General features: G+C 35.3%; 1 protein-coding gene across 1 annotated transcript; it reads right to left on the reverse strand.

Moving 5' to 3' along the window:
- Positions 1–1,337: 1,337 nt before the first annotated feature.
- LOC145670056 (uncharacterized) lies at positions 1,338–23,805 on the reverse strand. Its single transcript, XM_081738409.1, has 11 exons — positions 23,733–23,805; positions 22,143–22,339; positions 20,002–20,125; positions 14,906–14,997; positions 13,788–13,924; positions 11,170–11,236; positions 9,922–10,087; positions 8,566–8,756; positions 7,954–8,117; positions 4,749–4,888; positions 1,338–2,133 (listed from the first exon to the last, which is right to left on the reverse strand). Exons 1-9 carry the CDS (start codon positions 23,803–23,805, stop codon positions 8,046–8,048), a joined length of 1,119 nt encoding a protein of 372 aa, XP_081594535.1. The 3' UTR covers positions 1,338–2,133; positions 4,749–4,888; positions 7,954–8,045.
- Between the last annotated feature and the right edge of the window lie 1,761 nt (positions 23,806–25,566).

The following is a 25,566-nucleotide window of genomic DNA, read 5'->3' on the forward strand; positions in this document are numbered from 1 at the left end:
TATCGTACAAGATATAACATTTCTGAAGCAGATACATGCAATTTTTTATTTTGAAGGTGTTCTGAAGATATAGGTGGCGGCATGTTAACATTACTTGGTGTACTTCGGAAGGTTCCGATCCTGCTGTTCAACATTTCTAAGGTGAAAATTCGTACTTCGTTTACAAAATAGTTTAAGATAAGGCTCATATCGTAATTACATACGCCTTCTAACAGATCGTGCATGATATCTACGCTATAGTTTTCTGTAACGTGAAAATTTGATAATACATGCCACACAGACTCTTCTTTTATACCAGTTTGGGAACAGTCTCCAATAACAAGTTGTTGTTTATAATTTTCTTTTGTTCGTAAAGCATCACAGTCTTCTTTTACCTGCCTGTGAATGTCAGTTTTCGTACTTAAGCAGAATCTACATGGAAAATTGGCTGAAAAGGATTCCGTGAAACCCAAAACCGAATGAAGCCCCAAATTGTCTCCCAGTATGGCACATACCTTAAATTTAATATTTATCTCATTTTCACCATAATGTATAAAGATACCTATACGCTCCAGAAAGAGTAATTCTTCAATGAGAACAGAAAATGTTTGTTTGTTGCCGTAAGTTTTTCGGTCTTTCGTGTGGAAAAGTTGAGCTAAAAATATGTTTTCCAGTTTCCCCATGAATTCTGGAGGCAAACACGCAACAGTGTAATATACAGCACCAACCTTCTTTAAACCAGCATGGCTTCCCAAAGCATTGTTTGTATCATAATCATCGTAATAAACAAACAAAGGAAAAGTTAATTGAGCGGAAAATGTCAAAATATTTCTCCAATGCCGTCCTTGAACGCATGAGAAAAGCACACTACTCTCTTCGAGAGCTGTTTCTGATAAATGAATCAATGTTGACAAGACGTTCGGCATTTCCAGAAACCGCTTTAGTACATGTCTCATTGGAACAAATTTGCCGAACACAGGTATATTTTCTAAAACTATTTTTTCCTTTTTTCTTTTGTAACACTGCCTTTGTCCTATGATGTAATTTTGAGGCATTATAAGGTCACCAGTTTTTTCCAGGCTTTTTAATCGCTTATATTCGCTATTGAAGTCATGAAATGAAGATCCCACAATGGTAAACAAGTTTTCTACTTGTTTGACGATTCTTTCGTCAGTCTGAAATGTGTATAACTTGCTGAAAATGTTATCCCTGAGAAGTTGTACGATACTGCCGTTCAAGAGCTCCTCTACACATTGTAAAATATACTGGATGTGCTTTCTGGTGAGTTGCGGTTCACTGTATAGTTTGGCTATAAAATAAAACACTTCTTCCTTCATAGCCTCCTGATAGATTTCAGGTAAGCTGCTTTCTGAAAGTCTATCATTTGTTTTTTCATCTATGTTTTCATCTGCTACTATAGTAGCATCAGTATCAACACCACAAGTTGTTTTATGTTTAGACACATGTATTTTATTTCGAACAACATGAGACATAGACAGAACATCTGGGAAGCCGTGCTGCTTATGTAAATGCTTACGAAAAGAATTAAGAATATCAAATTCACGCCCACACAAATGTTCTCCGCAGCGATATACACTATTTATGTGCAAATTGTGGATACATTTGAAATGTTGCAACAACAGTTTAACTGACCTGACATTACATCTACATATATAACACCTCGGCATTTTACTTTATGTACTAATGTCAATATTTTACAACAAACAAAATACGCACTATTGATTTCTACAGCAGTTCCTCTAACATAAATTCATTTACAGCTGTATATTTGTCCAACTGCAAAAAACATTATTCAAGGCTGCTGCAGTTTATTTGCGTTATTAAACTACTTACAGCTCTGAACTTCTTGTCCCACTGGGTAAAAATTTCGTAGATATGTTGTTGGATGAATATCCAAGCTTGTTCACTTTCCTTCGGGTACTGCAAGTGTAATACATGGAAACACTTGAAGCAGATATCCATGGCCTTCAAAATTGTTTCCATCCTGTATAACTGAGTTTCGATGCACACGAAATATGCTTCTGGATTTTTTATATCCTTCGCAATAACTACAGGCAAAGGTTGAACACCACAGCCGAATCTTTTCATCTTCTCATGATGTGCTTCTAAATTTGCCTGGAGGTCAGATGCTTCCTGCAAAACACAAATATTTGATAAGATTATGTTCAAAAGCTGGAATAAATATCATGCATTTGAAATAAAACCTACTGTAGGGACAATCTTAATGTATGCATTTATGCGAACCCTCTGCTCAATGAATGAGGAAATACTGCGGACAATAGATGTATGAGCATTAGCCCAATGAAAGTGAGTCTTCGCCTTGGAAGTTTCGTTTAGCGAAAAGTATTGGTTCGAGGTGCTAGTGATGGTGATTTATTGGCTTTCCATTCTTCATTATAGAAGTCCTGGGGGGCACTTCTTATATTTGCATGTGAGGTTACCGCTATTTTTATGCGCATCAATATGATTCGTGATTCTTGAGTTTTGAACGTTCCACCCAATAATAAAAAGAATGTACAAATTGCCATGTGGACATGATAATGAAACCTTTCCAATGGGTTCGATTTCGGAATTACATTTATGTAATTATTCACTACTGCGGAGGAAAAAGTTAACTAGCTACTAGGAGTATTTGATCCCTTCGGTCTTTCTTTAGGTCTCATCTAAAATTCGCTTCCTACTACACCAAGAAAAGTCTGACAATTTGTCGCGTGAAAAATTCTTCCTCATATGCTCATATAGTTGAATTTATGTCTGGAAAAGGTGAATTGAAGTTCAACGTATCAAAATGAACTCTTATTTTTTCTTCACTTTTGGTATTGTACCGCAACACAGGAGTGCGTTTAAGGTGATATAGCACTTGACGCAGTTGTTTACTTTCTGAGACAATACAAATACGGTATTAAGATGAAAACTGTGCCTTCCTTTATCTAGGATGAACCAGGGCGGATCCAGGGGGGGGGGGCGATGGCCCTTCCCCAGAAGAGGAAAGTTTCTTATTTTATATATATAAATAAAACCCATCCCAAAGTTTGGAGCCCTTAAAGTAACAGTATGACAACCTACCGTTCCCCCCAGAAGTCGGTCCTGGATTCGCCCCTGGGATGAACTTAAAGGGAAATTGGAAAGAGTAAGAAAAAAACGATGTTCCTTAAATTCATACATTTTCTGTAAATTTTCAAAGCCATGAAAGATAATGAGGGTACATTTTTCCTAGTAAAATTACAGTCCTTAAACATTACTTATAATTCGAAAATAAAAAGGCATATTGTGTGATTTAGTTGCATTATAGACGGGTTTTAGATTGAGTACAAATATCACAATTCAGTAAAGTAAATGGCTAAATACTCGTAGTACCAATACAATGATTTTCGTTTAGAACCACATATTCACTATAAGCAGCATTCAATGGAACTCTGCCACTAAACAAAAAGATAAAATCGCAATTCTAACTTAAGAATTAGAAAAAAAACTGTTCGTTGATAAAAATTACACACACACAAAACAGGATTTTCTTCCCCTGCTTTTGGGGCTTTATGTGTAAATTCATATAAAAATATGTTGCGCAATGAGTGACAAGAATACGGTACGAAGTGGGGCGCCAAGCTGTATAAAACTTATGGTGGCGGAGGACGTGACCAACTGATTCAGTGTAGGGGAGTTTCATTTTTCGCAGCCCCTTATCAAGGGCGAAATTTGGAGGTTGCAAGTGATGTAATGTAACAAACGCACAAGAGCCACCTAGTATCAGTCCATGTGAAGTGTATTTGTAGCCGACTTGGAAGTGAGGACGGAACGCATTCAATTTGGCTACAACGACACATTTTATACCAAATTGATATTTGGTAGCTATAATGCGTTTGGACATAAGTAACATCATTTTCTACCTCAAGCTCTCACTACGACTAAGAGATTGCGAAAAAATAGACTCCCTACACTGAACCAGTTTGAGACGCGTTATCCAGCTGTATAAGTTTTATATAAGAAAGCACCGTCCAACTTTATATCGAACTTGTGAGTTTTGACATTACACTGATTTTTCTGCTACGTTCGCTTTAGCTGCAATATGGAAATGATCTTAAAACTTGAGAATCAATTTTCCCCTTTCTGCAGCGTCGATAACGAAACTCACGTTCGGCTATGCAAAAGTACATGTGAATAATTAAATAGTGCCAACAAATGTAATGTGTCCCCTCAAACTTTCGATGAAACGTAACCATAAAAATTAATTTCATATACATTTAAATTTTGCTGGTTGCTGCTAGGTTACATTGTAAACTATCTGAAACAAGAAATACGACGAGTTGAAAAAGAAAGTGACGTCAGACTCAATACTAAAGTGTCATATATATATTTCCTCTGTTCTGACAGAGAGAATGAGTGTTAGTACTTCTTTCTCTCTAAACCTTTGCATTTCTTCTTTCAGAAAATTTGAAATATAACTTACAGCAATTAATATATATATATATATATATATATATATATATATATATATATATATATATATATAACTGAATATTTATGGGATTTCGAAAATTTATTATGAAACTTGAAGAAACAGTTACTCGATTTAGACAACCTTTTTGAATCATTTAACAATGTATCTCGGATAAACAATCTTTGATTGATCTGACGCAAACATACACTCTTCCTTTGCACTTTTTCATTTTATTTCTTCCTCGGGTTTTATTTGATCCATATACTTCTCTATTTCTACTATACGGTATTTAACTTAAAAAGCAACATACCTTAACATGAAAAAGGAATCCCTGCTGCGCTTCTAACTTTGTTGGCTTCTAGTATCCTCCGCTATCTTTCCTCTTTACCGGTGAAGTAACAGGAGGAAAATGTCTACCTAAAAGTAGCAGCAGAATTACATTTCTGGCTCCTGTAAGTATAAAAAAAATGTAAATGTAATTAGTACAATTGCTTTAAACTGTAACGTCTTTCTTAAAAGAATATGCCTATATAACATGAAAAATATCACATTACGAAACCTAATGGATACAATGTATTGAATACCAAATACCATATCCTAATTGCATTGGTTTCTAACTACGCATACGTTGGATTAGTTTTGATACAGATCCAATGATTAGTTTCCATTTTTAGTACGATTTTACACTATACGAATGTGACTAAAAATTGAGGTTGACATTCGGTGTACTTTCAGTTTCTATAGGGTGAAAAGAGAAGTAGACTGACATTTAAATCCATTTAAGTACGATGTACAATTCAAGTACGATCATAATAATTGTTTAATTCACAGAAAATAGCCACAATTTAATAATTAATTTTTACAAAACTTATTGCTGGTATTAAAATGTGGTCGCGTCGAAAATTATAACATATTTGCTGTCATGAGGAAACTATAGACACACGAGTTTAGATGTAAATAAAATGTTTACTCCTAGAAGTACATAAAGCTAAGCTAAAAAAAATCTGGGTTAAATTAAGTAAAGAACAAGTTTTAAGGTTTCGTTAAATGTCTACCGTATGTTAAAACAAAGTGCTGGTTTTCGACAAGTTGGAACGGAGGGCTGATTTCAACAATTCATAACTTGAATTAGACTCATTTGTTCGGAACCAAACTATGATAGCTTTTAAAGAAGTTTATTGTTAATACGTATATCAAGTTTTAAATTGATCTAATGTTGTTCAGAAGAGTTCTTGTATATTTTGTAATATAGCGTGTTTTCAGAACTGAGAAAGCGTATCAATAAAGAGATTTAGCTCGTTTTGAAGTTCAGTGAAATGTCCAGCTATACCTAAAACTGTTTAGTGTAGATTATGATTTTTATATAAATGTACATTTAATCATGTACATATGTTCGGCGAGCGTATTAAAGCAGGCGTGTGATATTGCCAAGTTGACTGACGAGCGATCCCAGGATGGCACATATCATTTAAAAAAAAAATTCGCAACACTTGCTCGCTTCACATAAAGTACTGGAAAATAATTCCTGTATTACCAAATGAAACTTATTTGCTCTACTCACACACTCAAATACTTAATTATATTTAATATACTACGTGAGTCCTATAATTAGTGTTGTAAAAAAACGTTTTTTTACTGTGAAGTTTTTTTTTTTGAATAAAAAACCGTTCTTTTTCATGTTTTTTTTCAAATGTGTTTTTTTTTCTGAGAACTATTATTTATTGATTTATGTTGCAGATACGTGAAATAATCAGCAGAACTTGAGTCGAAGCCCTCGTAACTTACATATCGTTCATTTCTTTGTACCTATACGAAACAAATTGTGTGATTATCCCTTTCGGACCCAGGTCATTTTTGGCGTTTTCCTACATTTTCAGTTAGTGAGTTATTGCTCAAAAACCATTAACCCGATTGATTTGGTTACGGCGTAGTTTGTTAGAAAAGGGATGTTGCTATTTTTCATGTAGGTTACGTTGCACTGTTGCCAATGGGAGGGGAATATTGAGGGAAATGTAGGGTGAAAATTTACAAAAACTTCCCTAACCGATTTTCAAGATTCTTTGTATTCATTACCACTGTTGCTACATTGGTCCAAATCACCTAAAAATATTCTTTGGTCTGTTGAAAAGGTACAGTGAAAACCTGAAGTCGCTGGCTTAAATGCAAAGAGAGAAAGAAAAAAATCTGTCATCATACACATACACATACACATTGACAGTTTTTACGCCTCAGGAGCAAAAATCAAGATATATCGGAGCTACAGCTTCCCTAATAAATTATCTTATTGAAACTTTTTATGGTGCACCCTCTAGGTCAAAGAAGAGGCTTTCAGATAGTGGTACGTTTCTTCCAATGTAGCCAGCAAGAGGGAAATAATAAAGACAGAATGGAGACTTTCAAATATTTTCCCTAAAATCGGAAATTAAAATTTTCTGTAGCTGGCACCACTGCTACCAGACACACGAAAACTATCTTAAAATAAACTTTGGCATCCCTCTAATATATCCTACAAGTACCGTGACGGTATCTAATAAAGTAAGCATGCCATTTAAAAATATCTCATTCTACCTATAAAAGTATGAGTTATCTTACCACTTAGAGAAGGTCTACTGTAAACCTCAACAATACTTCCCCCAATTATCCTATTGAAACTTCCTATACTGTTGTTGTATAGAGCAAAAACGATTCTTTGATACACTGGTACGTTTGTCCCGATGTAGCCAACAGGAAGGAAACAATGGAGACCAAACGGATTTTGTTTTCAAAGTTTTCCTCTAAAATCGGGTATTAAATTTTTCTATAGCTGGCAACACTGCTACCGGACAGACGCAAACTATCTTAAAATGAACATTGGTACACCACTAATATGTCCTACAAGTATCATGGCGATATTTAAGAAACAAAGCTTCTAATTACAAAAAATAGATTACGGTCAACAGAAAACTAGGGAAAATCTAAAAAAAACAAAAATCAAGGGTTAGAACCTAAATACGAATTCTTAGTGCGCCCCCTAATTACTCCACTGGAACGGTCTGTACCCGCTTTTGTTCAGTAAGGACCAATGTTCGACTGCCGTAAGTTGACTTGCGCTCGGACATATAAGTACGGATTTATAAACAAAATTCTCGAAGTTGTTTCCGAATTTAGGAAAACTTTAATATCCATAGTTGGTAACACTGCGCGTAGGCCCGTCCAATTCATGTCAACACTTAGGAATCCATCTGAAGTATCTACCTGACAAATCTTAAGGATATATCTGTACAACGAAGGGAGCTACAGGGAAAATAGACGTTAGATACATTACGAATGGCTATTTGAAAAAAAAAAAAAAAAAATACGAAATTCAGAAAAAAACGAGAGGCAATGTTTTGTTTTGTAAAAAAAAACGTACATTTCTGAAAAAATACGAACTTTTTTTTCCTATTAACAACACTACCTACAATACTGATAATAATTGAGCTTTCCTGTTACAGTTCACAACAGTTAAACATGCGCTGAGTGAATATGCTACCTACCTACATCTAACTCATTCTGTTCAAGAAGTCTTGCATAGATCGCTGCGTCTGGTGCACTTTGCTTGGTTTTCAAGAAAATTTTTTTCAGCTTTTCACTCTCTGTGTTCCATTTTGCATATAAAGACTTCCTTTTCAGGAAACCTTTTGGTAAAATCACTTTCGATCTAAAACAAGAACAATAAGTAACATAAGATCACTTTTATTCGAAAATTGTAAGAAGTTATTTAGCTTTTAAAACCTATTTTGACCATATTTTAAACTTATGACTTAAACTTAAACGTATGATATATTTTGACCATCGGTGTTCTAAGACTTGTGAGAAACATCAGTGAAAGACAGAAAACCAGATATGTTTTAAATGGGAGTATTAAGCTTGATGTAATCGTAAAAGCGGTTTTTTCCGGTGCTGGCTGTTTAACCAGCTGTGAATAATCTTCATACAGATGTATCTAAGTAGTTTTATTTTGCAATTAAAAGTGGATGCATCCGGAGAGAAGTTTCTTGAGGACTGACCCCACTTCAGCACACTCGGTATACATGATTTTGAAATACAAAAACATATGCAACTTTATACAGTTTAATCATAGATTTAACTACATATCTATCACTTACCAATGTATATCCCAACGGTTGTTTTAAAACTGGAAATTCCGAAAAATACTCCGCAACTGGTTTACTGCTGTTACGCAGATCAGCTACTCGTTTGGATGAAGTTTTCTTCCAATATTCACAGACCTTCTCCCAAGGTTCCATGGAATTTTTTAACCAAAGAATGCATTCCTCAAGGTCTTCCTCGTCATTCTCTAAAATTATCAGGATTTCGAATATTAGTAGTGTGAATTATGTACATGGATCAATAATATCCATTATACATAATATCTGCTCAGTGAAGAAAATATTATAAAATGTCGTCACCAATTGGAGACCAAATTCCAACGAACAGCAGGTTGCTCAAAGTGTAAGTTAGAAGTCAGGGGTTTTCGATTGAACAACACTTTCTTCGGTCGTAACAATAAAAGGAGACTAAAAGGTAAAAACGGTAAAAGACGACTGATAGTTCAAAATCTAAATATCACATTAAGTAAAACTAAAGCACTGACGCACTGCTTGATTTACTAACGTGATTTTTTTTGGATTTGAACGTCGGTCATCGTTTACCATCTATACTTTTTAAGTTTCCTTTTAACTTTAAACCGAAGAAGATTGTGTTGTACAATCGAAAGATCTTGATTTGTAGTTTAAGCTTCGAGGAATCTGCTGTCCATTGGAATTCAACACTCAATATAGTCTAAAGACTTAATAATAATGAATAACCGTACCAAGTAACTAATTGTACGTTTAAAGATTCTCTAATATTAATCGATCACTTCATACATTGCAAAAACTTGGAAAATAGAAGACTGGTTTTCGATCTACATAAGTGAATGCGCTCTTGTGAATGTTTTTTCGTTACGCAGACACCAACGAAGTCAGGTCCATAAAACACCGGTACTCTGTAATGCCCTACGTGCTTCTAACTATTCAGATATCTTGTTTCTATCACTTGCCATTTAACACGTAACTCTGCTTTAATATTGATCGAACTGAAGTGATACTTCTAAATAAAGAACTTATTTAAACTAACACTTAAATTTTGATTTTCTTAGGTATCCACTTAAATGTAAATATTGTAATTTGAAAATTTATCATAATACCCCGATAACTCACGAAAATAAGGACTGGCTCCTGAAACCCTATAACTGTAGATATACTAACACAGTTTAAATCTACGGATGGATGCAACCGTGACCTCGCGAGGCGATTTTCTCTTGATTCACAAGGCTCTAAAAATGACAGACGACGCGATGGGAGAAATGTATAAAAGGTTGATTACTCGGTTTGTAAGCACCTGGAACGTTCTATCACACGTTATACAATATTTGTGGGATTCATAATTTAACATATCTACATTTATATCAAACTCTTTACCTTCGGGAGTAATTGGACTGCTTGGAGTAGTATCTTTTTTTTCTTTAATCGGAAGAACTTCACTGTGTCTAAGATGTCGCTTTCGATTATTGTATTTATCCCATAATTTTCCTCTTGCTAACACCTTCTTTCCTTGAAATGCACTATATGGTACATAGTAGGTATGCTATTTGAGAGAGAATTAAAATTAGGTGTGACTCACAAAACAAAACAAAAGATAAATAAACAAAACAAATTAATTTAACTTAAAGTTCACATAGTATATTTAACTGTGTTCACTATATCTGCGCAGTAAGCAAAAGATTGTAAAATGTATTCACCAAGGGATTCCAAATTCCAAATTTCTCGAAGCTAAAAACACTAGATGAGAGCTTTCGACTCTGCAAGACAATCTGCACATCACGCATAAACGTAAAAGGAAAAGGTAAATATGATTAAAGAAACGTGAGAATTAAAAATTAAGGGGACTCCTATGGTTCGTCTATTGTGTTCGACCAATGTCCTCGTGGTTCTGCGTTCAATTCCCGGCTGGAGAATACCACTTTTAGGGCCCATCCAGCGCCAGGCGGCGAACTGGGGAGTCACCTAGATACAGACTTGATAAGAACTTAGTCTAGAAAGTTCCTGATACGCCTGTTGGCGGGCAGTGACGCAAGCGGGTGACCCCCACCTAGTTACTCAGGTGGATGTAGTTTCACCAATCGTTAACAGATGTTGTTGGGACGGTCCCAACGCCATAAGGCCTCACACACATGATTTTTTATTATTTGTTTTATTAAAACTCTAAAAATCAGATAAATTAACGTGAATCACTAACGTAAAAGAACGTGAGTGATTCAGCTTTACCTATTAGATTTTTAAGTTTCTAGTACTCGGATGTCATCCTTGTGAGTACATTTTACTATGTTTACTTTTAATTTTGCCATGAAAATTAGAATAGAAGTTAAAAATACCAGCAGAGTCATCTTTTACAATAATAAATTACCAACAAACTGCTTTTGGTTACATTGTCCTAGGACAATATGTTTTGTTTTTAGCAATTAATGTTTTTGACAATTCTTTCAACAGTGAAAATAGGCGAGCGCAATAATATGGCTGCCAAAGACAAATCGCTTAATAAAAAAACATGACCAAAGTTCGTAATTTATGAGGCGAAGAGTAGAGTAAGCTTGAGATATTTTACGAATCAACAAGCAACCAGTTCTTGGATTACTTGAAAGAAACTGACCCATATGTGAACGTACTAACCTTGTTTTCTGTAGGGAAGACTTGAACAATGGAGTCAGTAATTGTTGAAAACGTTTGACTAGTGATTCTGGAATGGAAAATACAAACACATCATAACTGCACGATATATGCCATGTGGATATTACTTTTACGAGTGTTTTCAGCAAACCAAAAGACACTGATTCATGCATGAACATCATAAATAAATAAATAAATAAAGCTCTCTCTCTCTCTCATATATATAATTGAAAATCATTATGTTTGTGACTCTAAATCTCCTGAACCGCCCGACCGATGTCGATCAAATTTGTAACATGGATGAGGTTCGAGGCTGGGCTAGTTTTAGACTATTCACTTTGATGGTAGAAAGGTGGTGGGGAGGGGTGAAAAAATAAATAAAATTTAATAACTCCTGAACCACTCGACCGATCTTGAACAAATTTTCAACATAGATGAGGTTCAGGTCTGGGGTTGTTTTTATGATTTTAATTTGATGAAGAAACATAGGAGAGGAGAAGGAGGGGGAGATATATAAAAATCAATTTATATAAGACTTAAAGTGACTATTTTTGTTACTTAATAACTCTTGAACTATCCGACCGATCTCAATCAAATTTTCAAGATACATGAGGTTCGGATCTGAAAACATATTTGCAATTTCATTTTAATGGTAGATCCTAGCGGAGGGGGAGGGGAGAGGGACGTATAAATAAAAACTAATAAAACTTAATAACTTTTAACCACATAACCAATCTCGATCAAATTTTCAACATATATGAGGGTCGGGCCTTGGGTGTTTTCTACCGTTTCACTTTGACGAGCCAACTTAGCGGAGGGGAGGGGGATATATACGAAAAACAATCGAAGTAAAAATGACTGCCTCTGTGACTTCATTACTCTTGAACCACCCGATCGATCTCAATCAAATTTTCAACGTACATGAGTTTAGGGGCAGGGATTGCTTTAGGCTATTCAGTTTGACGACGCAGCGTAGGGGAGGAAGAGAGAAATTTCAAAATGATCAAAAATGACCGGTATTAGTGTTGAATCCATAGTTTTCAGGGTCGATGCGAGAAACAGTGACACTTCTGATGCTGTTTCAATCCAAGTTCAGCCCAGATAGTTGGGTTAAAAATGATCAAAAATGACTAATATTAGTGTCGAATCCATAGTTTTAGGAGTAGCTGACATTAACAGTGACAATTCTGATGCCCCTGTGCCGCAGCAAGGAGGGGGAGCTATATATAATAATGATCGAAAATGACCTATATTAGTGTCTAATCCATAGTTTTCGGGATCATTCAGATGAACAGTGACATTTCCGATATATATAAATGATCGAGATGTATTTTACAGTGTAGTATGTTTCAGCTGATATTAATTCAGCATCTTGCACCTCGCAAGATTTGGATCTATAGCACGCAAACTGACTGTGAGTGAGAATGATAGACAGGAGTTACGGAACAACTTCTCTGTTTTCTTTTAATGGGAGCGCCAAATAATGTCAATATAGGGTATCACAACAAAGCCCACAGTGCTCTATCGGTAAGACTGAATCAAGGAAAATTCCTTTTAGTGCCAGGAATTGACGGTCATGAGAAAGTCTTTGGGAATTACCATTTAAAAACAAGATGGTGCAAACGCAATGACGCAAAAGCCTCTTGTGAAGAAGTTTGGAAAACTCACGCAAAAGATATTAAGCCAAAGGGACAAAGTACATTCTTAACTATCTTCACATTTACCGGCCATTCTTCATCCAAAAAAACAGGAAGAGAACATTTTTTGTGGTGGTTGTGGAGTTTTTTTTATTTTCATTGGCTTTAACGTGGAATGTGTAAAGAGTGATGGCACGAGGAGTCTTCGAATTACAACAGACATGGACTTTATGTATGATACTTTTTAATGCGTACCCTTGCTCGTTATTACTCTATATAAAATAGAAGCAGCTGCAAAGATTTCATATTTACCCAAACAGCAGTCGTACAGAATATCTATCACATATATATATGATATCTTTAAAAATATGATATCTTTGATATCTTTAAAAATAATAGTGTTATGAAGTTTTTCGTCGAACATATATTTCTCCAAAAACAGTTCGTGTCATCACTTAAAAATAGTAACCCGACAAAAAAAAAAAAAAAAAAAAAAACAAAGAAAGAAATAAAAGTGAAGAATTCAGAATGTTTAAAACCCTCGTCTTGAATTTTCAATATACTGCCACATTAACTGTAAAAAATTCAAGCAAATCTAAACTTTGAGCAACACGGACTGAATGATTTCACATGAACTGATCCTACTTCGAATACTTGACTCACTCACTGTACGCAAGATTTAAGATTCTTCAAGGTTAGTCATTACGTTATTACTAATTTGCCATACAGATATACCACATGTTAGCACTTTGAGGTTTTTTTTAAAAACAAAAAACTTTAATTACCACTTAACCTCTTTCACTTCACTACACGCTCTATATCATGATTACACTTCAATCACACTTTGAAACAAATCAAAATATAAAACAAATTTAGAGCTACAATAATAATGCAATTAAAAATACTTTAATAAATAAATATTACGTATAACAAAACAAAAACAGAAAATACTGCTCTTTTATTCAAGTATTTTACTGAACAAACCTTTTGTCGGCGCCAATGTGACGTATGATTACTTCAGTTAGTAAATTTCTCGTCCTGGAGCTCAAACAATTATGTATCTTGTACTCACTTAAAACTTCTCTTCCATCTAAAGAATTCTGCAAAATGGTTAACAGATCCTACAAGAAAACATTACATTATTGTTTACTGCAACTCAAGGATACAATATTGAGCACAGTAGTATAAGGGAAATTTGTAAGTAAAATACAACTTCTATGACGAAAATCAATATCTGCATTATATTGAGAAATCCTAGTGATATGCAGCAATTGATTTTATCACAAGTAGTTCCACAAATATTGGTGATGGCAAACAAAAATTGACCAAAATATATTACTATTATTTGAAGGTTATTTGAAGCAGTTCCCTCTGTCAATACTTAGCTTCAGGACCACCCGATTATGTTTCTGCCAGTCAGTTTCAAAACACTTTGCTCTTACAAATGGCAACCTAAAGAGTCGAAAGTTTCAGAGAAGGAAGTCTAACCCTTTAACGTGTTTTATCTGTGCCTAATTCTGATTCTTTATTTCTGCTTTTTGATTCTACTTTCATTTCTAAAGATCATTCTACCTTCTGATAAAATCAAATGATTATATCCAAATAAAATGTGGTTCATTCTTAGGAGCAAGAGTTGACTGCAATATCATTTGGGATAAACATAAATAACTGTTTCTAAATTAAATCGCCTCTGCTATGCAATAAAAACTATCAGGGAAAAAACAAATCTACCAACAGAATAAACAATATATTACAATACCTTTCATGCAGTATTAAAATACAATATCATATTTTGCGGTAATAGTAGTAAGAGTGACATTACTTTTAAATTGAAAGGAAAGTGGTTAGAATTTTATGCCTAAAATGTAGACTTTCCGTCGACAGCTGTTTTAAAGATTTAGGTATTTTACCACTATAAAGTTTACATATGTATCAGGTAATAATATATACAAATGTCTGAACTTCAATACAATTTACATGCTTATAATACGCGTTGAAGAAATTTTCACGTCCTATCTAAATTTGAACATAGACCAACCTACGAGGATTTAACTATAGTAACACCGCAAAATGATGCAGTGGGTCACAGTCTGAATACTTACAAAGTTCTGCGGTACACATTCTGCCTGGAAACTGGTTTCTCCTATTACATTGACCGGTACTACAGCTTGAGCCTTCTTAATTCCTCCTTTTGCTAGAAGCATATTGCAAAGAAAACGGTTATTTTATCCATGTATCTACATATATATGTGTACAGGAACATATACTATCTTCACTCATAATTGCAATGTGAGGTACAGTATGTCAGTATGGGGTCAAGCAAAACAGTACATGGCACAAAACATTTTATTACAGAGGTAAAAAACATCATTAAAAACATCTAATTTTACACAAACGTACACTTACGTATTTTACATACACATACTACATGCAAGATTGATAAAGAAATTGTGTAATTGTTAAAAGTGGATCCTGTATATTGGTGAGTAGTATATGTTATCTAACCAGCGTGTGCAATATCTTCATACAAAGCAGGAATTGAATTGATGTTGATATTTGAAGACATACGTTAAGCACAGACGATCTCTAACTTCAGTAACGATTTTTTTCTTTCCTTTGGATGCACGTTTTTGGGAGCTACGTTGGACGATGAACGCCATCTTAATTCTCGATGCATACCATTACAAAGAAAAAGTGGAGAAAACTGAAGGAGATTCTCCCGTATACTCTATCTAACAGTATTGGCAAGATGGAGGGAACACCAAGAATATCATTCGTAACCCAAGAAAATGTAATATCTCAGAATCTGGAAGTTAAGAACGCAAAGATATGAAAAAATAGGCGTCTGAACATTCAATTAAGAAGGGGCAGCGACGAAGAAGAGTAGGGTCCTAACTAAACTGCAAGAAAAATGTGAATTTCAATATCCATAAGTAACGCCTAACAATCATTTACAGATACCAACTATGATACATTAAGTCAGGGTAACCACTCTTTCGTGATTTCAAAATTCAGTGATATTTTCCCGGTTTCGAGAAAATCTTTTTCCTTAAGTGATCTGCAAAACGTACTTCCTAGTTCACCTCAGATCTGATCCTTCTTAATGTTGGAAGTTGTGGGAAGCACTTTATCAACTGTGCTTTCTAAGCTCCCATGCAATAAATGGGCTGGAAAGTAGATGATTATTTGTAAACCACTTATAACTTATTCAACAATTTTCCAGCTCGTCGAACTACTTACAAAAGATTCGCAGAATTTCTGTGTTTCCGAAACAAATTTCCAGCTTAGCATGAACATAAACATTTAGATGTTACTTCTCGGGCCATGGAAATAATGCTGAACAAAGAATAAGTACCACAATGTGGAAGTTTTGATACTGTACGACATTTCACAAATGACAAGCTTCTTGTTGCAAACCTACGTTCTTTAACATTACCAAAGACTGATGAATCTTTTCTTGGCGAGTTTCAGGGAAAGCTGGCTTAGAAAAATATAAATGAAATGAAATATTTAAGTTTAACGACCCACGGTTATGTCGGTTAGGCTAAAGGAGATGGTGATAATGAGAAATGAGTGAAATGAAGAAAGTGGGAGGAAACGGGAGAACCCCAAGAAAACCCATGAGCACGGTTTTTGTCCATTACAAAGTCCACACGGCGCGAGCTGGGATCGAAGCAGGGATCCTAAGCACCGGAGGTGAACGCTCGACCAATGAGATCTCGCACCCTCGAAAGCTGGCTTAGCTCTTTCCGATTGCAATTCCCTCCAGGCCACTATATTGTCTGCTGCTGGTTGTTTTGTAAAAGATAGCGTTTTGAAGAGCCAGCGATTAGTTATGATTGATTTCAAGAAAAGTGAAAAAGTAAGGTAAGCTAAGTTTCTAAACATGGCTAACTTATACACCGAAAGATGTTTTACGAAAGCCAAGACTATCGGAAAAAGACATTCTTGAATTTCGAAAAGATTGTCGCGTAGAATGTCAGAAATCTGTATTGAAAGTAATGGAGAGGTCAGCTCTGGAAACCAAACTGACAAGAGCAATTTGGAGAGTATTCTATTTACAGGTTTCTGTAATTCCTGAAGTTTTAAATTTCCAAGTTTTCAACTCTCTCCTGGAGTCTTGGTCATGAAGGTTAAAAGCAGAAAGAAAAAGAACAGAAACATCAAGGAACGCAAAGAACGGACTTACAAAGAGGAGAAGATATGTGGAAAACACATTGTCAAGTGCGTCAGCTATCTGCAGATGGTCTTGAAACAAACTGAAATATGGCAGTCAGTTTGTGCGCCTTTTCTATTTCTGTTGGAAGTTTGCCAACTCATGTTATTTTTTATTATAATGCCAATACTGTGAAAATTTTGTGATAACAGCCTCCCATTCGTCACTCAGTCATCCCTTGTCTAGATTTACTTTTGGTTTCGTTAAATGAATAAATAAAATTTCAAAAAACAGTCTCTCTACTTCATTTCTGGCTCCAAATAAAATTTTTGAATCTTCTACCCTGCACTGCGTTTCTTTTAAATGTTTCGATAAACCTGACACCGGATTTTCGCTTTCGAATCTCTAATGTGTTCCTTTACTCGGACTTTTGAATTTCTTTTCGTTTTGCCTATGTAACTCTCTTGGCAACTACATTTTATTTCGCAAATACCATATTTGTCATTGGCATCTGTGTAATAACTCTTAAATTGGGTGATGTTATTTTCTAACGTTTTAGGTAGTTTTAAAGCTATACGTAAATCGTATTATGTGTAGATTCTATTTCCAGAGCTCCTACTGATCTGCAGAAATTTATTTCCCTTACTTCTCCCTGACCTTTGATAGAAAATTCCATGACTTTTTCATGACGTATGTCAGATGACGCTGACATATAAATAAAGAATAGATAACGGTGAATATTTATATATGAGAACATTTATTCTATAGAGACAAATAGTAATCAATTGCTCATTGTGCATTCCACTTACCTCCCATAGAAATCTGAGCTACGTCTCATACTGTGACCATTAATGGTTGGCTAAACTGAAATTGGTGTACAATTAATGTTAGAAAAAATATATTTTATAAGACATCCCTGACTTTCCCTGATTTTCAGCCTTTTTCTCTGAGTTTCCTAACCTGCACCATTTTCACTGAGTTTTCCCTGACCATTAGGAACCCTGGTTTAATGTAGTTGTCAGTCTAGGAAAAATAGGCAATCCTATCCATTTTTATCCTTCATGTCGGTTTTAGGTTTATCGGAACTTAAATTCCTTTTAACCCGATTATACCAATTATTTAATAAGGAATAACAATTAGTTCACCATTGGATGAAGATGCCGGATTTATGCCCATACTCAACACGAGGGGTAATGTGAAATTGTTCCTGTGACACTAGAAACGATAAAATTAACTTATACATTCGTGAAAGGAGAGAACAGTCCAATTTGTTTATGCACCACGTCATCTGTAGGTGCGAATTCAATAACACAGAAAGAGTGAAAAATTGAATGACTGGACCAAAGGTGTTCTCAATACATGAATACTGGATTATTCAAGCACAAGAGCTAGGCCGTAGTACAAGATTGTAGTCTGAGTGGAGATCACAGACTTCAGGAGTGAACGTGTGTGTGTGTGTGTGTGTGGCTGTTCTGAGTAGCGTAGTGGTTAATGTATCGGCACGGTATGCCAAAGGTCCCCGTTTAGTCATTCACTTTTCACGTGTCGTGTAATATTGTTTATTCACTTAAACTTACCTTGTTTATTCACAATCAATTCTGAAATCACCACTATTTTCTTACAGGCACCTCTTCAGTGGGAAAAGAACGTGATCTGAACAGCAGTACTAACCATTTGAAGCTTTTCCTCTCATAAACATCTGAGAACGTAGGTTTTTACTTCATATTAATAACATTAACGATATCTTTGAGGTCAATCAGAAACTTTCAAGTGATAACTCTTATAAGAAGTAATAAATTTGGATTCTAGAGAAAAAATGTTACTCGTAGAGATTACGGGCGGTGTAACAATCGAGAGAAAGCATGGGGTCTAAAACAAAACGCCATAGAGCTAAAACGTGGTTTGGAGAAAAGTTCCTAACGGGGAAAAATGGAGTATCGGGCGAATTCCAGAGCGGTGTTCATACGGAAAAATGAAATGAAATCTTTAAGTTTTACGTCCCACGTTTATGCCGGTTAGGCTAAAGGAGACGGTGATAATGAGAAATGAGTGAAATGAAGAAAGTGGGAGGAAACGGGGCAACCCCGAGAAAACCCACGAGCACGGTGTTCATACTGAGTCTCCAGCAAACGAAGCTACTGTGTTTATTACAAAATTGTTTAGCACTCGCTCCAGCTCAATTCACAGGCAGTATTCAATGACCGTTTAGTATACTATAAAACCCATGGATACTGACTGACTGACAACAGTGCATTCCGAACTATGCAGTTCAAACCGGTATAGCTACAAGACGAAACTTGGCATCACTACTAATCATTAAGTGTTGAATAGTGGTCTGCGGGCAGAATCCAAGAGACAAGGGTGATTTTGTTATAGGAACAGCACAAATCAACGGCTATCTTTGGAAGATAGTATCTTATATTTGCATCTAAACAGAAATACCCTGTGTTTCGAAACGACATAAAATTACAAATCTTCAAAAAATTTAAAGATTTTAAACAGAATTTCTCGATTTTTCCGGTTTTCTTGGTCGAGTGGTCACCGTGTAAATCGCGAGTTTCGATTATTCAGGGAAAGAAACTATACGAAAAGCATGTAAATACGTTTATTAGAGTGGATCGAAGAAATAAATGCAGTTTTGTAGCTCACCACTAAAACGATGAAATATATACAGTATGTTATAGCTGCTTTAAAATATAGGATCCAGACAGCTGTAAAACGTTGTTAAAGTAGCCAAAATTTCAACAACAATGGCCATATCCGCTGCTGTAACAATACTTCACATTAACGGTTGAAATACATACTTTGCGACGTCTTTCTTATAGATAATCAAGTCCTTTCAATAATAGATATTTAGCCTTTCTGAGGCTTAAAGATACCTACTTTTGTCTCATTAATAAGGGTCATCGTTTGAGTACGGTAAAGTTACAAACTCTTCCATTCACCCTAAAATTTATCACAGAGATGATAATTTGCCATAACCATACCATTCATGTGCACAATGTAGGTTTGAAGTTGAACTGTAATCAAAGTTAAACTTACGTGGCTCCGGTGAGTTATTAATCGCTGAATCCAGCACGTCTTCACAGTTTAAACTTTCGTACAAATACGTTTCAGCGCTTTCACCAGCAGCAGCGGTAATAACAGTAAAGTCACACACCTGAAACTGAAATTATATGCTATACTTACTGAAAATAGATTCATTCGTTGTACAAAGGATATATGCCAATTTCTGGTGATATTTCAGTTACATGTGTAATCTTTTAAAGAGATAATAGCTGTATAGTTTAGCATTAAAAAGACTCGTTAATATGTTTGTTAGTTTTTGAATTAATTTCTTGGTACCAATAAATTTAGAACGTATTTTCATCTCGTTAAGCTTTTTTTTTTTTTTCTTTTGGAAAATCTACCATTTTCGGCATGAAGCATCCTATAATGACTTGAATGTTATTACAAATTCAATCTTCAATACAAAGAAACGCATTGTATAATGTTTAAAGACATAGTTTCATTGAGGCTAAAAGACAAAACGAATCCACTACAAAACAAACAAACAAACATACACACACAAACAAAGTAGATCCTGTAGCACAGAAACTGATCTTAACATTTCGCAGAAATCAACGCCACGCGTCTATCTAAATATATATCATGTTAGCCATAGCTTCGTCGTGACAGCATTCTTTTGGACTAGAAAGTCGAGAATACAAAGAGGCCACTGAATAATCCACTCTTTCCTCACAGTTGAAATACTCGGTCAGTGTTATGTGTCACAAAGTGAATTATGCCCCTCACCAAGAAAATAACTACATAAATAAGTTTTGAAGAAGCGAAAAGAATGCATCTTGAAAGATAGCTATACGTTGAATAAATAGCATCTTGAACCATAGCTACACGTTGGATAAATATTTTGTTCAACTCCGTATCGTATTGTAGAGAATATTTTCTTCCAATTGATTGCTCTATCAAACAAGTAGAACTAGAAGCGTAATGTCGATAGGCGTATTTTACAAATGACAAAAAAAGATATTTTTCCAAAAAGTCTACCTGTAGCATGGTATTTTTTCTAAACGACGATGCGTGGTTGATGAACCAATATCTTCCAACAAGATAGAAATAGCCTATAGGCAATTCTGTCATACTGAGATAAGGTCCTTTCTACATGTTAAAAAACACCGTCCCGAAGATGTTGCTCACAAAGAAAAAAAAAAGTTTTAGGTAACTAAATCAAAAATCAAACATCCAAACAATTAGTATGTTGCACTGTGGACTGATTTAAATCAGGGAGATATACAGGAAAAAAATATCACGGTGAAAAGTCATTTCACCTTGATATCTAATACTGAAATTCATGGATTTGCAATACTGACCTTCCTAGAAAGATCAGTATTTCAGATATAGTTCCGACAATAAGATAATGTGCAAAGCTTAGTGGGTTTTAACAACGTGCTTTTTCCCAGAATGGCGCAGCCTGAAAAAAGAAATTGTCGCAAAATTTGTCACGTGTAATCATATGCAGTTTTAAAGTTATGAATATTTATCTGAAAGTAGATCCTATCATAATCACTTCTGAGATATGTGTCCGGAGTTCTACTTTTAACATTCACTTGAAGATGCTACTGAGATACAAGATCAAACGCTCATCCATATTGCAGTCATTCCATGTCAAATCAACACTAAGCTTGAACCTTTCAGATTCACTTAACTTTTAGTACACGGTGAGACAGAAGTCCACTTTTTTTTTTTTTAACATATTTTTGAAAATTGCCCAACCCCACAAAAAATTCCGCATTTTTATATACATAAGTTGTCATAAGTCCGTAACCCTCAGTCATATAAAACTAATTTCCGGCCCATTTTAAAGTTGTTGCAATGCCCTTCAATTGATATGCAACAAAAGAGAGTCTGTAAATAAAAACAAAATTACAGGAACAATTATGAACTGATTGGAACTAAACTTAGTACAAAAATGAGTACATATTGTACCTTACTTGATTGTCATCAGTGTGATCCAACAGTTATGAATATTAGCAAATGAATTAGATATTTTCGCTTTTAGGAAATGCGCTGTATTAAAATTAGTGTATTGATAAAGTATCTGTTATTACTAATTGGGGAAGCTCGAATAAATACCCTAAAAAACGTACTTAGTTACTTGACTGTATTTCTGCTGAATTTCGTACCTCATTAACAGAAGAACTACTACTTTCCACTGTTTCTGACACTGGAGTGGAACAAGATATCGGCTGGTGTAATTTCATATCTTCCTTATACTTTTCGTAGCTCTTCATAAATCTAATTCGTGGACCCACCTTTGGGATTAACTCCTTTATAAGATCCGGAGTGAGATGTTGGAACGTGTCGTCGTCAATTTCTTCATCTGTAAATACGAATTCAGTGATGATTTTTAAGGTATTAAAACTGGCCTTTGAATCAAAGTAATGATAAAAACAGACTTACGGTGGGCACAAAAAATGTTCATACATTTATCTCAAATTGTTCAACCGTTTCCTTCTGATGTGATCAGAAACAACAGGCAGCATTGCTATCAACATGAAGAAATCATAGGAAATACCCTCTTCCCTCCCTTAAATGAGAATTCTCAAAACCACTGGGACACGCGTCCACTTATATTTAATATGCAATTAATCTTTCAAGTTTCAAATCGTTTTCCGCCATGCAACTAAATTAAGATAGTACTATAAAACGTACACTGATTCCCACGTTAGTTCAGCCACTAAGAAGGTATGGGTGCTAAATGAACACTAAAAGCCTTCCTGTTTCAACTGACATCCTAATCACTACTCGCTTTGCAAATGAGATAATTTATAGGGCCCCACCGGGAATCGATATCTGGACCCCTTGATTACAAGGTGAAAAACAGATGTAATCTAACCTATTGATATTTTTAGGTAAAGCTGTACAAACAAAGTGGCGGAACAAGTTTGCTTTATTGGGTATCTCAAAAGTGCTTCAAAAATTACTTCAAATGTAATGACGGGCAAATATGTAAAGCGGAGGCACATTCGCGGGCTGAAAGCCAAAACGGGAGGAGTGTTTTTATCGTTGGGTCCTCAGGGTAGCCGCTTTCGCTTTCTTCAGCATCGCCATGTGACTAAAACGAAACTGTAGCACAAAAAATAATAATTTGGCATTACTACTACACACGACTGTATTAAATATAAGTAAATAGTTGCCGATTGGCCTACTTAGAGTAGATTTGGTTACGTCCAGGTAGGCCCAAGATACCTCAACAAACACTTCCTGCTACCAGAAATAATTGTCAGAAAAATCAAAGCAACCTATGCTAGGTGGCCGATAAAAAGCATGAATTTTACTTAACTAAGGGAGAGCAGGGTGAAAGTGGTAGGCCGGCGGTTAGCGCGGGGCTGCATCCGTAGGGAGCAATCATATCAGCGATGGTGGGTATACGCATAAACTCCTATTTATTATCTGTAAATTAACTTTTACATACTGTTGATTGTCAGGAAAAACGTACATATTCATTTTAATTTTTTCATCATCAAAATTTAATATCGTATTTTATCTGTAATGTTCCGTTTGGTAAAACAGTCTGTCGCAGTCCGTAAATAATAATGAACAGCGTGTTGTGTATTCTGCACAATTACTGATATATTGGTCGTATTCCGCACACTAACTTTTGCCTTAGCGATATCACATGGTGGTCATGATGATGATAATGATAATAATTAATGTTCTGCCTGAAGGCAGATTTTTTACCCAAAGGTCCCTATACGAGAAGGTAAACTAACGGTGGTTTACCATTGTCTTCATGAGATGATGATGACATCCTAAGGGTGCAGGTGTAGTTTTGGCTGACCACATTTTGGAAGATTAACAGATAAAATTGAAAACTTTATATCAAAAGACATACATATAAAGAACAAATTCCTGCAGACGACAAAATTAAATTCAAAGTAACACTGGGTAAGGTTCAAGAACAATGGTTCACATTCCCATGAAGTCGCAATAAAGAAAGTAATCAACTTTGTTACTAACCCGCCTACACTACTTATCGCTCGCTCGGTATTACTATGCGAATTGAGTATGGGCTTTAAAGGAAGAAATCGACCTTGCTACTAAACCACCTTTACCAATATGTGCAAACCAGCATTGTAGAATCTTCCAGTAATACCACTGTCGGCACATTTTTCTTTTAGGCAATTCAATCATTCTCGATTCGTTCAATTATTCCAATTCCAAACTGATTCCTTGAAACAATTTCTTCAATGTTCATAGGTACTACACTCCGAAACAGAATCGGTTTAAGAATCATGGTTCCTGCTGCCCATATCTCACTAATTATTTTCAACATTGTTTTCTTAAATAACGAAAAATTTATTACTATCCTAATTTCCACTCTTAGAATAGTCCTAAATTAATCAATGTTTCAGATATTCAATGTTTAAAATAATAAAAGGAAATACTACACCAGGAACAACGAAATTTTCCAACTCCAGCAAGTTCTGGAACAAAACTCATAAAAACCTAAGGCATTACTGTTGTATGCCAGACCACACGAAAATAAATAAATAAAAAAAGATTATTACTCAAAATCTCCCCCAAAATACTAGGTTGTGACCCTGGCTTACTTAGTAAATACTTTAAACACCGTTTTTTGTATGTTGCGAAGTCCAAGGGCACCTTCAGACTGGAGGGGCAACTCTAAACTTAAGCCATTAGTTTTTATGAGCTTGAGGTAAAAAGGTCTCCTAAACTCCAACAGTATAAATTACACACACACACACACACACACACACACACACACACATACCCATAAAACTCACATAGATAAATACAATTCAGCTGCATCTCTCATACATATTACTTACTTCTCACTAAAGTACAAAATTGCAAACTGCATAACCAATCTTATCCACAAAATTGAAAACATACTAGAAAACTGCAAGGGTTACTAATACCACAAACTTATTTTCTAACATCCCACCATCGAACCGATTTTTATTATTTATAATGATTGTGTTGCCCTGGCTTAAATGGGATATCATACACCCCTAAGGGCGGGGGAGGGGTATAATCGTGAAGTAAAAATACCAAAATCGACCAATAGATAAAACATATAGTCCAAATGAACACAAATTTGTGTGGCCAGGCTCGTGAACGTTCACTAGAATCTGAACTGACGCGATCATTAACCTTACCATCCCTTTAATTATTATCGGGTGCGTTCACAGGAGCAAGCGCGTCAGCGGTTGCGAGTATACGTATAAATGAGGATAGAGGAAAACACACTTTATACGTCATATAACGCATGACGTATACGTCATATTAGTTTGGTGTATTTAAATATAGTAGTATCAAATTGAAAATAACAAGACAGAGAGGTAACGTAAACAGCTAAACGTATACGCGAGTTAGCAAGAGATCTCAATAACCGAGGACCAGATGGCTCTGGCAGTCTTTTGAAATGGTTAATTATTTCAGAAATATAGGTTTTGTGAAACTTAACTTTTGTTCAATTGTTTTCCTTATGAGCTTTGCGATCGAGTGCTGAAATATAAAATTCCTGTAATATTCACCTTGTAAATGAGACTGCCAGACCCACCTGGTGCTCGGTACCACAAT

The sequence above is a fragment of the Thermobia domestica genome, chromosome 14, assembly GCF_964235325.1.
Source record: "Thermobia domestica chromosome 14, izTheDome1.hap1.1, whole genome shotgun sequence".
In the NCBI taxonomy this organism is placed as follows: domain Eukaryota; kingdom Metazoa; phylum Arthropoda; class Insecta; order Zygentoma; family Lepismatidae; genus Thermobia; species Thermobia domestica.